The sequence below is a fragment of the Rhagoletis zephyria genome, unplaced genomic scaffold (genome assembly GCF_001687245.7).
Source record: "Rhagoletis zephyria isolate East Lansing unplaced genomic scaffold, Rhagoletis_zephyria_1.1 Rzeph_scaffold_00492, whole genome shotgun sequence".
NCBI lineage: Eukaryota > Metazoa > Arthropoda > Insecta > Diptera > Tephritidae > Rhagoletis > Rhagoletis zephyria.
In genome coordinates, this window is record NW_016157576.1 from 84834 (window position 1) to 100504 (window position 15671).

A 15671-nucleotide genomic window follows, 5' to 3' on the forward strand; every position below is an offset into this window, starting at 1 on the left:
TATTTTTACAACTCTCCAATTTTCTGGGATTTTGTTGGATATGAAGATGTCGTTTAAGCAGGTTTTTAGGTTGTTAAAAGTAAGGTCAGGGAGTCTTCTTAACATGTTGTATGTAATTTGGTCTACGCCCGCCGCAGAGTTCTTTTTCTTTCTGTATATTGTGTCCTTGATTTCCTCAAAACTGAAGGTTAGGTTTGGAAACTGATCTATGGGATTGTTTATTGCGTGTGATGAAACAGTTGTTGGAACCTGTTCCTTTAACGCATCTAAGAAGGCTTGATTATTATCACTGTTCCACATACCAGAGTGGTCCTGGTTAAAGTCACCTCTTAATGCTTTTACGAAGCGCCAGCCTTTCCTTCCTATACCTGAGTTGAGTTCTTTAATTTTTTCCTCAAAATTTTCTTTTTTTGCCTTTTTAACTTCTTTTTTCCATATCTTTTTTTGAGATATGAGATTTTCAAAATTTTCCACGCTTGGAATTCTTCTAGCTTTTTGGCTTGCGGCAATGAGCAGTCTGTACAGCTTGTGGAGGTTTTCGTTCCACCAGGGTTTTGGGGATCTGCCCTCACTTACGGTGTATGTGGCACTTTTGATTTCCTCTTGAACCTTACTTTCAAACTCTTGGATATTTGAGTCCCAGTCAAGGGTCTCTAGAGATTTTAGTAGCTGGTTTTTAGCTATGAAACTATTTGATTTAAGTTTGCAGTTGCTAGTTTCTATCATTACCGGAAAGAGATGACTACCACCAATCCTGGTTGTGTCGACTTTCCAGATGCAGGTGAGGTTCGAGTTTGTAAGGGTGAGATCGAGCACGGAGCCGTTGTTGATTCTAGGGTCTCTTTGGAACGTGTAGTTACCATTATTTAAACACTGAAAACTGGATTCTTGAATGAGCTGCGCTAGAAGTTTGCCCTTGCCAGAGTTCATATTGTCCCCCCAAGCCGTTGCTCTAGCGTTGAAGTCTCCTAATATGAATGTGTTTGGTAGGGTTTCAAGGAAATCTATTAATCTTTGGGTTTCTAGTTTGAAGCTGTTTATGCTTACACTTGGTGGGAAATATGCAGAACAGATTACAACATTCGGTTCTAGATGGAGGGTTTTGATGATGATTATGTCACTATCTGTGTTGTATGTAATTTTTTGGAATTTTATATTTTTTTCTTAGAGCTATGGCAACACCCCATACCCATCACTTCTATGCTTTTTGATTATGTTAAAATTTATTAGTTTCCTATGGGGCGAGCGCTTAGAGACGAAAATTTCGCTAAGAGCCACGATTTCTACATTGTATTTGTTAATGTAGTACTCAATCGTATCAATATTTGCTTTTAACGATTGGCAATTGTATTGAAGAAACTTCATTATGGTTTATCAGGTGAAATTAGAGACTCTTTAACTTCAAGTTCGTCTCTCCTGACTAGGATACGTTCGAATTGGTTCTTTAACTGCTGAATTTGCTGAAAACTGCTTGAGTCACTATTTTCAATAGTTAAGTTTTGGGTGATTTTGAGAATTTCCGCTATCAGTCTTTCAAACTCAGTTACCATATTTTTTTGGTATGCAAGCGAGTTGTAAACCGGGTTGGGAGTGGTTTTGGGTTTTGTTTGAACAATATGATTGTCGCTTTTTTTTGAAACTCTCTTTCACGACCATTTTTTACCATGTAGCTGTATTTTCTTTTAGTGAAATTTCTATTAATGTGATCAGTCGTGTCTACAAAGCAGTTTTCTTTTGTCATAGGCGGGAAATTTACATCTTCATTTTCTAGTATATCAAAGCGATTGGAATTTTTTGGAAAGTAAGTGTCTAGCACCTCTTTCCTTGTCAATTTTTTAACAGTCTTGATGCGGTTCACCGACATCTCCTTTTCCCAATGTGGGCATCTGTCCTTATCTTTAGCACTATGGCCGTTCCTACCACAGAGAATACATGAGTTGGTTTCGCATTCATTGTTGTTGCATTCTATTTTGCCACATTGCAGGCATCTTTTTTTGGATTTACACCCTAATTTGGTGTGACCTAATCTGCCACAATTTACACACTGCCTCAGCGGAGGAATGTATATGTCTACGTTGAGTTTTGTATGCTCAAAAATGATTTCTTTGGGGACGTCATTGCCTGCGAAGCCTATCTTTATTGTTGTAGTGGGAGAGTAGTTGTCGCCTGCAGGGTCTTTGCGTTTGAATCGCATAACAGACACAATTGTGGCTGCAGATCTTGAATTTTTAAGAATGTCATAATCACTGAAGCATACCGGTACACCACGTACCACACCATAAGTTTCAAGAGCTGATCTGGGTAGGAATGGCTTTAAACCCCTCTTCCTTATTCTGTTATCCAACAGAAAGCTGTTTGCCGCATAGACGTTAGTGAAAGTAACTTTATATAGAGATCTACCTATCGCATAAATGAGATCAAGGTCCTGTACTTTGAGGTCCTTAATCTGGCTGAGGAGGGTTAGGCCAGTAGTAATTTTATCATTATTCATCGCTTGGCACCCAGACGAGTCAACCAGCAGGAAAATTTCGCCTTTGAAGTTTGGCGGGTATTTCACAAGAATTGATGATTCTTGCTTGTCATTTTTTGCTTTTGGCGCCAATTCGCCCTCTTCAGCCACATTAAGAACTCCCGTTATTTTTTCTATATTTTTCTCCACGCTATAATCCGTCTCCATGTCACCAGACACATCGGAATTTTCAAAAGATTTTTTTTCTGAACAGATTTTTCTTAAACCATCATTCGATAGTTCATAAAAGCCTGTTACGTCGTCATTAATTAATATTTTTGGTTTTTTGGCCGTGCTACTTTCTGCTTCGGCAGAAAAAGCACATGTCGCCACCGACTTGTTCGTCGGCGACGCCATTTTGGCCTTGGCTTTAGCTTGCGTCGCTAGACGCAGCTTCTTTTTCTTTTTCACAGGCAATTCAAAATTTGTGCACACACTTTGTAAAAGAATTCAATAAAGACAAGAAAAACCAGAATCACTTACCCAGCAAAATATGTGCAGCTATTCGGCTTTATTTTTTGACCATCCAACGTGGATAATAAAAAGAAGAATTTACACACTCAAAAAGCCACAGGCTCACACTAGCAAAAAAGTGTACAACTGTATGTATATAAGGTTGGTTTAAGGCACAGGTTAAAAGAAGCGCGCTCGATCCACACACGCTCGTGTCCAAAATCCGAATGTGACTTTGCCACTGCACACTTCATTTTGCTTTTAAATGTCTCAATAATTGTTTAAAACCACGCAGAAATAATAACGCACATATATTAAAATTTTTATTTGGTTTTTTCGTATGCTCACAATCAACAATTGCACCAAGATGACGTCACGCACACAGCTCATTCTGTCAAAATCACAAAGAGCGGATTAGCGGTACCGCGATTGGCGCAATCTCTATTTCTCTCAGTCGTGGATCGCAGTTTCAAGATAGTTTATTTTTATTTTTCTTTTTATTTATTTGTTTTTGTTTTTTATTTATAACAAAATAAAAAATAATAATACTTACACTGTCTTAAAATTACTAGGGTCACCACATTTTTTTGGCTGCTTAATGTTTATTAAATATTTATAAAAGTTAGCTCATCGTCAAAAAAAACCTTATAAATCAAAAGTTCAAACTTTGTTCAAAAATTATAAAAATTCTTGAAATAAAAATGCGAGTATGTGGTGGATTTCAGATCTTGTGTGGTAAATGTGGTAGATGCTCAAAAAAATGTTAGATCTACCACAATGTGGTAGGAGTCCGAAGACTGTTCCGGGGGTAAAATCTGATTAGGGTTGATAATGAGTAGGATCATGAATTTTGATGATTCAGAGTTGTATTCAAAATTACTGTGGTATGAAAGGGAGCAACAAGCGTACTATGGCAGAGTGGCACAGGTAATTTTGTAAACAAACACTTTTCTTATAATTTGATAATTACGATTTCAGTTTTCCAGTTCCTGTTTTTGCATCAAGGAATCCATTTCCACGGTAGCAAAAACCAAAAAATCTATTTAAAGTATATTTTTTTTTTAAGTTCATTGAACTCCGTTCTTAAGTCAAAAGATTTTTCTTTTGTGTTGTTGGCGCGGGATCACCTTTCTTGTGGATTGGGCAGAGCACACTTAAATTCCAGTCGTCGGGCATGCGTTCATCTGTCCATATTCTGACCAAGAGTTGATGCATGCACCTTATCAACTCCTCGCCACCGTACTTGAATAGCTCAGCTGGCAGGCTGTCAGCTCCAGCGGCTTTGTTGTTTTATTGCTATTCGTACCTCGTCTTTTTAATTAGTCCTTTAAAATTACTTTCAAAAGTAAAATTTTTGTATTTTTTTTTATCTAGAAACAGCTAGTAATAAACTTTAAAAACAATTTAAAATTAAATGCTGGTTTCAGGTCAAAAAAATGGGAAACAATTTAAATCATCTATTTTTGAAAGTCATTTTAAAGGTCATGGTAATTATTCAACCAAACGAGACTATTTTTCCTGAATTCTACATCTCAAAAGCTTTAAAAGACCGTTACATTTATTTCGCTATGCAGTATATGTTAGAAACCTCTCTATTCAAAAAAAAACTTTTCAAATACGCCGCCCTATTGCAGAATTTTATTGAAAAACACTCTATCTCAGAATTCGGTTCAAAAAGGTCCTATCTCACTTCAAAATGTATTGAAAATGTGCTGACATAGGACGTTTTTGAATCGGCAGCTAAGATATGGCGTTCTTGAAATGAATCCTGAAATAGGGTATTCTTCGACCAAATTCTGAAATAGGACGTTCTTGAAAAGTTTTTTGAGATAGGGCGTTTTCTAACTGGCTGCCGGGATAGGTTGATCTTCCACTCAGCAGTCGATATGCTCACTAAATTTTTGATAGCGGTTCCATATCAGCAATCAATGGATCGTAATTGTTCCTTTCACAGTCGGGAATTGTCTGCAAGATCTCCGCTGCAGGTCCTTTGTAGTGGTGCACACAACACACAAGATAACTGATATGAACTCCCCCTTATAAAGGCATACAAGATAAGGAGAATGGCAAGAGAAATACCGGCTAACCGGCAGTACGACCAGAAAGAATCCTTTCTCTCTGTAGGATCACACACTTTCACGGCTACCTAGCAAATCCGGCCATCGGGAAGACTCATCTGGGCTGTGGCAAGCTAAAAAAGAACTTATAGGAAATTACAGCACCAGCAGATTTAGAGAACTAATGACTTTGCGAAGGCTAAGCTTACGATTAGCCCATACGACCCTTTACTTCCTACGTTAAAGCATCAGAAACCGATTCGACGCGATTTCCAAAAAAAAAAAAGGTGGACAGAGATATGGCCGGAGGCTACAAACATTCACTCTCTGCTGCGTCTGAAGCGACTGGATTTCATTACGGCTTTATGACTAGACGGGTACGATGATGAGTTATGCGGACACAAGAGACACAATGTCGCGATGCATTTCCTCCATTAAGTATATCTATCTAGCTATTTATCCAGCGCCTGATGGGTTCACCCGCCCCACAGTGTCTGCCAGTTGAGCATAAAGAGTCAAACGTACTCGTCCAAAGCACCTTCAGTTCCAGTGAAAAATTTCGTTTTGCAATCGCCCATAAATGCATTTAAAATTGTTTTTTTTTTATATCAGATTTTTTATTTTGTCTTATATACTTGTTTAGGCTTATGTATATAGGTACAATAAGAAAGTTTAATTCTTACAATTGGACAGGCAAATTATGACATGCCGGTATTGGAACTGCTGACAATTCTTTCTAATTTGCTTTATTTTCGAGGCGCTTAAATATAGGAATGTTTAATGTTAATTTTTTCCGCAAGAACTGGTATTTAAACCATCCGGGACCAATACATATCCCGTGGGATAAACTTTAAAAGTTTTCTACAGACTTACAGGGAATAAAAACTCTCTCTGGTAGTGACTGATTTGATTTTGATAGTGAAAGCACAGCTTTTACTCTCTGATGGCCCACAGGAAGCTTAAAACTCGGACCGTTTTTTTTTAGTTGCTTACAAAAATGTGTTTATACCAGAGTTGATCACTTTAGAGCAGCTAAGTACAGATAGAGCTTTTACTCTGCATGTGGTTATTGAAAATGCACAAAAAGCCCTGTTGCTTTAGAGCAGTAACGAGCGGGGAAAGCTTTTAACATCTGTACATCTAAGAAGATTTATAGAAACACCTTCTATTTACATCATTGAAGATCTGAGAGAGTTTGTAGAAAGATTAAAAAAGCTCGACACTTTAAAGGCATGCGTGCAGCGCTTTTAAAGCTTTCTACACTTTTTGTATATGCGGGTGTTATTAAAACACATTCCACGGAAGAAGCTTTTTAAAGCTTTCTATAGATTAAAATATTATATAGATTTTCGGACCAATGATGATAAGAGACCACTCTGAAGAAAATTTTAAAAGCTTTCCCTGCGTAATAGGTTTTGGTCGTGTCTGATTTGGACGAACACGGAGTAAAAGCTCTCTCTGACCCTTACTGACTTGTACTTACCTACCAACTCATGCGCATACGCTTTTCGGCCTACTACACATACTTCACTTAAAAACGACTTAAAAAATTAAATGCTGGCAGTCATCAGGTGTAAATACTTTAGAAACTTTTAGACATTCTCCATACAAAACAAACGAAATTGATGAAAGCTTAAATTTATCCTTAAAATGGAATTATGTTTATAAATATAGGAGTATTTTCTTTGGCAATAAGTACAGCTAGGATTAGCTTGAATTTACATAATACATTTATAGATTTACACATAAACTTAGTACGTATACATCGAGATTTGTTTATAAAAGTCACTTTTTCTACAGCCTCAACTGAAATTATACAACTAAGCATTGTTTTTGTTTTTAAATTAATAAACTAAAACTAATCAACAATTTGTTCTACACTCATACATACACACACATTGCTTATACACAAAAAACACCACGAATAAAAAAAAATTATTTCTTAAATAAATTCGCCCTCTTGCTTTACTTAGTAACTCTAAACAGCCCCCAAATCTTGTTCCTTTAAATTCAATAGACTAGAAAATCGAAATGAGATTGTTTTCGAAAGATGTTTTTCAAATGCATCACTATCCAAATTATCGGGTATGAATGTCTTATTTGTCATATCCAAGTAAGAGCGTCCTCGTTTCACCGGCATCGAATAGAGCTGCTGTGTCAATGTCCCATCGGCGACACCACCGCTGCCATTTTGACTATTCGTCGCAAGGCTAGCGGTACAAACAGACTTACGTATGTTCAAGGGGAAACGTAAGTCATTCTCATAGCGTAAGGCCTGTTCAGTGGTAGCAGTCTCGATGAGTGGACGTGGCACATCATAACCAGGTGGTGGCTGTTGGAACTCCATGCTAAATGTGGTGGAGAATTCGCGACTGCTCGGACATTCCTGTGTGTCGTAGCACATTTTAGGTGGTCGCCAGAGATGGTCCAACGAGTCTGGCGCGCCAAACTCCTCAAGGCCAGCGGTTAGATCGGGTTGTGAAATGCTGCTCAATTTAGCTTCATCCAAGCAATACATCGGATTGGAAATGGCACACGATTCCATTTCAATATACTTGACATTATTGCCGAGGAGTTTCTCGAATTGTGAAGCTAGATATTTGAAGGAAGGTCGCGAGTTAGGATCATCCGTCCAGCATGTGCGCACAATGGAATAACTGTTGGGTAGTGGAAGTGCAATAAATTTTATTTAGTTTAGTTCATATACATACAATTTAAAGATCAATTAAAGGTTATCTTACGCCTCTACATACATATATCATTCCTATCTATACTCACATTTCTTCTGAACAGTTCTCTGGTCTTTCCATGCGATAGCCGGTTTTCAATAAATGATAGAGATTCTGTGGCGGTATACCTGGATATGGTGAGGCACCCAACGTAATCAGCTCCCAACAGAGCACGCCGAAAGCCCACACATCCGATTTGGTGGTGTAAACATGATCGGCCAATGACTCAGGCGCCATCCACTAGCGACAAAAAGCGAATACATATTTCTTCATTAGTATACTAATTCTATTTACTTCCTTGTTCACTTTTACCTTCACCGGCACTCTATCACGCGAACGCTTTAGATAGGCATCGTCTTCGTAGACATCACGCGTTAGGCCAAAATCAGATATTTTGCAGATTTTTCCGTCGGCGAGTAAGACATTGCGTGCTGCCAAATCGCGATGAACTAACTGAAAAGGATGGAATTAAAAATAAGTATAAATATTAAATGAACCGATGTCGAAAACATTTTGAACACAGATTTGAAAATTTTACCGACTTCAAGAATCTTTTAGACTAGCTATTTTTGCTGTGACGCAATCTGGAGAGATCTTTTTGGAAAATGTATAATCCAATCAGCACTTTCTGTTCCAGATTGGACGGCGAAGTTTATTAAAAAAAATGATTTACTCTTGAGAATATTTCTTTCGAATTCTTCAATTTCTACGTGGAAATTATCTAACGACAACGCACTTCTAAACTCACAAAGAAAATTGGAAAGTTTAGACCGTAAGTTCCTTGTTGGACGTAAAGGCAGCTCCCTTTGAAAACTCTCTTATACAAAATTTGTATCCGGCGCCCCATGTCGTTACCATATGCGGCTCAATAGCAAGCGTCCGTAAATTCCGAACCATTACATCCCACTGTAGAAGTGAAAAAAGTCTTATCCTTTGGTAGAAAGTGTTGCCCACAGTGTGCAGTGATCTTCTACCTTTTATTACAAAATAAATTTATTCAATATACAAAATAAATTTATTCAAATAACCAGGGCCTGCAGGTAATGGGGCCGAACTTTGGCCTGAATGCCCAAAATGCCAATGGCATATCGTTGGTGGTACCGAAAAACGTTCTAAGTTAGTTATTATCGCTGATTCTTAAATGATCTGTAACCTTCATCTCTTCGATTTGGTTAATCGTTCATCTTCTTCAGCCAATAGCAGTTTTTTTTTTTTTTTTTTTTAGTTTATGAGAGTGTAACGATTTGCAGATGCATTCGGGTGCAGGTGGCAAGGACAATAATTTCAGTATCACTGATGATGTGATATGCCCGTCTAATGGAAGAAGACAGAAGTAAAATCTACGCAGTGCAAAGTTCATCGGCTAGCCGGCGTCACCTTAACTGGCGCGATAAGAACAATACCAAACCCGGCTACCGAGGTCCTTCTACAGCTCCCTCTTTTGCACATTGTAATCAATAAAGTAGCTGTACTGTTTACAGCAGGACTTAGCTCAGGTTAAATGTGTGGGTGATAAAAAGCTTATACACCCTTGTACCGTCAGGGTTATATAGTAGAATTAGAGTAAGGTCCGTACATTAGCTTCGTGGACTTGTGCATTCCGAGGTTTAACTTCACGCATAACTTCAAGGTTTTTTAGCCATTGAACGACTTAAGCACTGTAGGGATAGCCAATTTTTTTATACTCATGGCTACAAGACTGCCCATTGCGTCGGAACAAGAATCTATGCTAAATAAATTTGAAACTATCGATAGCTCCAAAAAAAAAATGTCTCCGTTGTGTATATTATCATGAGCGACAATGCTTCAAAATATGCCGTTAACTTTCCTACAAGGGAGGAATGGAGAATTCCGTACACTCTCTTGGGGAGCTAGGTAGAGATTTCTATACGTACGACTCCAAGAATGAAAATGGAGTTGAAGTTGAAGAGTAACTTCAGATGCTTTGCTGCTTAAAGTACAACGGCAACAATTTTTTTCTTATTGGAGTTATTTGCAATACTTAAAGTAGCAGCCTGGATAATTGGAAAAAGATGGCGTGAACATCAAATCAGGGTCTTCACTGGCCACCGAGCTGAACTAAAGGCCTTGAAGACTGCGCGCATTCCTCAAAACTAATCCAGAAATTTAAGTTTGGGCTAAACTTCATTGCGAAATGGAATAAGCCCGTTCAACTTAACGAATTAGCTGATGGATTGGCATAGGGCACTTCTTAGTGGCAACTTGTTGGATCGAATATAATTATGGCTCCAGGCGTATAGGGGCGGACATACATCAGAGATCTCGTGAATAAGGCTTAGAAGATGTATTGGTGCTATATCGGCGCCTGCAAAATAACCAAGCTATTTCTGAAAAAGTTAGACGAATTCCATCTCAAGCAGAGAAGGACTAAGCTAAGAGCATTGACAGGACACAGATTACAATCCATGGGGTGGAAATATGGTAATCATTTGCAAAATCGGCGATCTACTTTAGTCTAGCGGATGAAGGCCACACGGAGGTGCTGCGTTTATGGGCCGCTTGTATTGAAATTGAACCTTTTAATCCTTCTTCTAAGTCTTAAGTAAAATGGGCAGCTATGCGTCAGTGCTTGGAAAATCGTTTTGTTCACTTTCCGTCCTACCATAAATCCCATGCTTCAGACGCACAATCGAATGATATTGCATGCATAACAATATGGGTGTAAAGTTTTAAAGGGACATGTTCAATACCTATTCGTTCTTGTGGGCCAAAATCTTAAATGTTTTCAATTCAAGACAGTTTTCCCTAGATCGTTGTTGGCCTGCATGAAGTAGCAAAAACCGCAGTGACACAATGAGCTTTTCAATTCTGGAGCAGTCTGACCTGTCTGGAATAACCCTCAGTCACTTTAGACAGTTGCGGGTTTTTTTATCAGCAATGTTTTTGCTGCCGACAATTAAAAGCAACAAGTTGATATTCTAAGAACTTAATATATACTTAAACCATCTCACCTTAATCTCCGTTAAATATGCCATACCCTTGCAAATTTGCCATGCAAACGCGAGAATATTCTTCACAGTCATTGGTTCCACGCCGTCGGTGAAATCGACGCCCGAGCACTCGATCTTTCGACCCAAGCGCAAATAGCCGCGTAGCGACCCATATTTCGCGTACTCAATAATGATCAATGGTGTATCGTCTTTAGTGCAGGCGCCCAGCAACTTTATCACATTCGGATGCGAGACCTCCTGTAGTAATTGAAATTCAGACAATAGGGCCATATACTCTACAGAATTGGCGCCGGTCTTTAGCATCTTGACTGCCACTGTGGTAACACCAGGTATATCCGCAATGTCGGTGGCATAACCCTTCACGACTTTACCGAATTCTCCCTCGCCCAACACCACATCCAGCTGAAGCTTCGCACGATCGAACTCCCATTTCGAGTCCGCCATATCGAATTTCACCAAACCACTTTCAAGCTGCATCAGCGGCACATCACCATTACGCACATCACAATCGCCACCATTCGCAGATGACTTCTGTACGAGCGCCTCCTTGCCACATGCACGACGCACAAGATTACGTTGTGATGCAATCAAGCAAATAATGAGAACGATGAGCACGAGCGGACAGGTGATAACGAGTAGAATGCAAGATCTGTCACAGGTGAAACCGGCCACATGAATGCTCATTGCATCGCGGTCTAACACTTCATTGTTTAAAATACTTTGCGTTGGCAACGCGTTGCTCACCAGCCCACCGAATTGGGTCAATTTCGTGGCATCAGTTGACTTTGCTTCATTTTTGCGCTTGCGTTTCGGACGCGGCTCTTCATCATCGAGTGGCGCGCATAGGCATTTGCCATTGTCCTCACAAGTGCAAGTACCCGACGCAGAGTAAATACCACGCTTATTGTTGTTGGTTGTGTGTGGACCCATAATTTTGCCACCTCCAATGCAGTCCTGTGGACAGATAAAAGTATTAAGCTCTTCCAGCGGATCGCAAATATTGTCCGGACAATGTGTAGCATCGGGTACACACGAAGCATAATTGCGTCCGAAGAAACCTGCATTCGAACCGCGCCACACACATGCGCCACCATTGGTGCCGAGCCCGCAGAATTTCGTGCATTGCTTCTGGTATTTTAACTGAGCGCAAGTTTGACTGCGAGATTTGAGCTTTTGCTCGCAGGTCGCATTGTCGACATGTCCATTGACGAGATGCACATTGACGACAAACGAACGCTGATAGGCGTCATGCCAGGTGATGTTGAGACTGTGAAGAAATTAGAAGGAAAAGAATAAAGGAAATTACAAAAGGAGAAAAGAGATGGTATCGTAGTCATTCCATGCAAAGTTGTGTAAGACCCCCAATACTAATATTGGCTCGCTAGAATTTCTATTATTTTCAACATACTCACAAGTAAACCGTTTCCGGCGAGCTCTCCAGTGCGTTCGTATCCTTTACATATACAATACCAGCCGTTGTTGTTATACCAAAAGCGCCACTACGATCCTCAGAAATTGTGAACTGTACCGCCGACATTTCTATTAAACTTAAAAAATTCTCTGGTTGGGCCACTCGACTATACGACATGGCAGTGCGATGTATAAAGACATCCTTCGGATAGCTACTCAAAATGCTTGGCGTTAAGAAGCCCCGATCATCGCTGTCGAATATCGACTCAGCAGAGTTGGTTAAACGCCGACCCTTACCACGATGCTGGCGCAACTCCATGACACGTGGCCGATCAGCCTCGTGTATCTTACCCGGATCGGTGCGTATGCAAATATTCGCTTTGGCCTGTAAGGAAATATGTATGAACTTTTTTATAAAACTTCCGCTTTTCAAATTGAATAAGCGAAAGCCTTACGGTTTTTGTTGTATTCGCGACAATCGTGTTATCACTGGCGACCAAGGAGAAACAATAATCAGATTGACTAAGTATGCCATTGCGTGCGAAATGTATTTCTGAAAAATTTATCAATTTTAACAATCATCAATACAAAATAATTATCTTCTGCATTGTAACATACGGCAGCTAAAAGCTGATTTTCGTTTTCCGGTATGATCTGATTCGTAAGCCGTGCAATCGGGACGCACCAACTCACTGGTATCATTGAAAATTTGATAAGTTAAGTGCGCATTCGATTTGAGCGAATCTTTGTCGGTGAAAATGATCTTGCTCCCAATGGGGTCGTCCTGAAACAAATTTAAGATGAATGATTAATGAAAAAACATTCTAGCATTTATCCAAAAAGGTTTAAAACTGACAATAGCTTGCCAACAGTTCACTCTGTGGCCACTGAGAGCAGATGTGATAATCAGGAGAATGTTTACCTAGATCCATTTTTATCCCCTTTGGCGAATTCAGACTAGACTGCCCTTCCGGAGATACTATGATTAAGGTGTACAGCACTTCGAAAAAATAGCCTCCCCCACCCAAGAATTCTGGCAATCACAGTAGCTGCTTACACGTCTTCCTAATCATAGCGGTCACGTGGCTAATAGACCAAATCCCCTCCTTGCCCACAACTAGGCAGAAAAGGGATAGAAAAATACGCCCAGTTTTAACTTTACGCGGCTTGAATTGGGCTTTGCCTGGAAAGACCTCTGCAGACCCATTCACTTTGCTTGTTTTTTGTTACCGATGATGTCGATAAGCCCCAATCACTTCGTTGTCGGTGGGATTCAGCCTTTCACACATTACGCTCGATAAGACTGTATACGTCATATAGCAGGGTCAGATTTCTTGTAAATTGGGTAGAGCAAACTTAAATTCCGACGAGTATGCGTTCGTCCGGCCATATTCGGCATAAGAGTTGATGCATGCCCCTTATCAGTTCCTCGCTCGCGTGCTTGAATAACTCGGCTGGACATCGACTCCATTATCATCGACAGGGGCAGGGTCGTATTCTCCAATACCTTCAGTGCTGCTGTCATTCAATATGGCGGACAAGTGTTCCCTCCATAATTTATCGGCCGCTCAGCATTTCAAGCTCTTCGCACCCAAGTATTTTGGCCTCCGATTTCTTATTACGACAAATCCGTCTCGCTTCCCTCTTCAGCTCCCTAAATCGATCCCACACAGCTCTGGTTACACCCGATCCCGGCAATGCAGGCGACATTTTTTCTATTTGCAACTTCGTGACGTTCCTCATCGTACTAATTGCTCGTATTGGCTCGCTGGAATCCGATTACTTTTTCGGTGACGGTAATAAGCGGCTAATTTAGTCCTACTACTGTTGTTGAGTGAATCTTTGTCGGCTACTAAACCCCGCTAGAGTCGGTGCATCCATCAACGTCGTCGTCTGTGTGCGCAACTTCAACAGGGTCCGCCCATAGGGACAGGGGCGTTAGCTGGGTGGGGTTTTGGGGACATGTGAAGAGGTATTGTGAGCCATGTGGCGACTCTCCGCATGCCGGGCACTGGTTGGGCACATCTATGTTTACTCTGCTCACGTGCGAGTTTAGCCTGCTACAATAGCCAAAGCGAAGTGACGTTTGTGGTGCGGGTCTCCTGGGACAAAGTTCTGTCACGTCCACGTCGGGTGGTTGTGTGCCAAAAACGGCATTCACAGATCGAGAGTCTATATAACTTGAGACCGTCTCCCTGTGAATGCCGTTTAAGGCCTGTCGGTATGTAGTTTGGTCCAGAGGCTGTTTTATAAACCTCTGGACTTCGACCGTTAGTTCGTAGAGATACCTCCTGACGTGCCTTGTCGAGAGCTCTTCTGCAAGCAGTTGTCTGTTCGGATGCCCGCGTGTGTGGCACTTTTCTAGGAACTGCTTACATAGTATTGTGTTATGCTCCTTAATGGGGAGCATCTGGGACTCGTCGTGCAGGTGATGTTGGGGCGAATCTCAGTTGACGCGGACACGAATTCGCAAGGATGTTCGGTTGCTACACGGTAAACGCCGTATGTCGTGAGTTGCTTCAACCGGATGCACAAGAATCGTTTTTTGCCACTCCCTGGTAAATGGCGATCAAAATCTTTCCCTACGTGTGTGAATCTCTGCACCTGGAACCATCTTCCTATACGGGATGACTATTTATCTTGCCATCGAGCTCTACACCAACTCACAATCCATCCCTGGAGTTCAGTGGTTTGCCTTTTTTGAAGCCTGAAAATAGGTGGATTTTTACTGCACTGCTTCATAGTTGTTCCTATTACACTGAAGCCACTCTTAATTCACAGTACACGAGTATGCCTGCTCGTGATAGCAGCTTGAAAGTGCAAACATACTTATGTGTAGAATATTCATAAAATATGTCTGCTGCCATTGTCACTTTGGATCCATGGGTAAGAAAGAAAATTGTGAATTTTTTTTTTAACTCGAAGAATTGAATCGGTACCCCACACTAACTATTTCTCCTTAAGATGCCCATCCAAGACAAGCTTTTCCATAGCCCATTATGTCAAAATGGGCCCAAATAGTGTACTGTGAATCATATCCTCTGCTTTGTGCTGTTGTTTCGAGGACCATGAGTGCAATTCAGTTGTTATGGTTTTCTCTAATCATACAGGAAAGAAAGATTCGTGATGCAAGTTGAAGTCGGAACCAAGGTCCTCTAAATTCCAATTATAGATATCTAGAATACATTCCACGAAGCTAAGTAATTACTTAAAACAAATCAATGCCACTTACCGAATTCGGCAGCAGAATTTAAGGTTTGTTTTTCAGAAAAAAAAAATGCAGGAAATGAATGGCAATTCACAAATTAAGTTTAACCTCCAACCGCTAACCGGCAGTCAAGACAAATGAAAGAGGGCGCGCTATAAGGAAGACATCTAAGCCAGACAGCGAGCAGACGGTCATAATGATTAAGGAGTACGCAGATAGAAGGCATGTATGTAGATATCTACTTGTATATACATATATGTATGTATGTATATCGACGAACATTTATAGTCGCCCAACAAGCAGACGAATACCGGTTGCGTGATGCGAATTAGT

General features: G+C 40.4%; 1 protein-coding gene across 1 annotated transcript in view; it reads right to left on the reverse strand.

Annotated features, from left to right (window-relative positions):
- Positions 1-6332: 6332 nt before the first annotated feature.
- Positions 6333-15671, reverse strand: part of Ret (protein kinase receptor Ret oncogene) — a 39831-nt gene continuing 30492 nt past the window's right edge. The window contains exons 3-9 of the mRNA XM_017612017.1: positions 12749-12914; positions 12586-12683; positions 12133-12515; positions 10721-11987; positions 8061-8201; positions 7798-7988; positions 6333-7676 (exon numbers count right to left, since the gene is read on the reverse strand). Of these exons, the coding sequence (XP_017467506.1) occupies positions 6998-7676; positions 7798-7988; positions 8061-8201; positions 10721-11987; positions 12133-12515; positions 12586-12683; positions 12749-12914 (2925 nt within the window). The 3' untranslated portion in view covers positions 6333-6997. The remainder of the gene's footprint in view (positions 7677-7797; positions 7989-8060; positions 8202-10720; positions 11988-12132; positions 12516-12585; positions 12684-12748; positions 12915-15671) is intronic.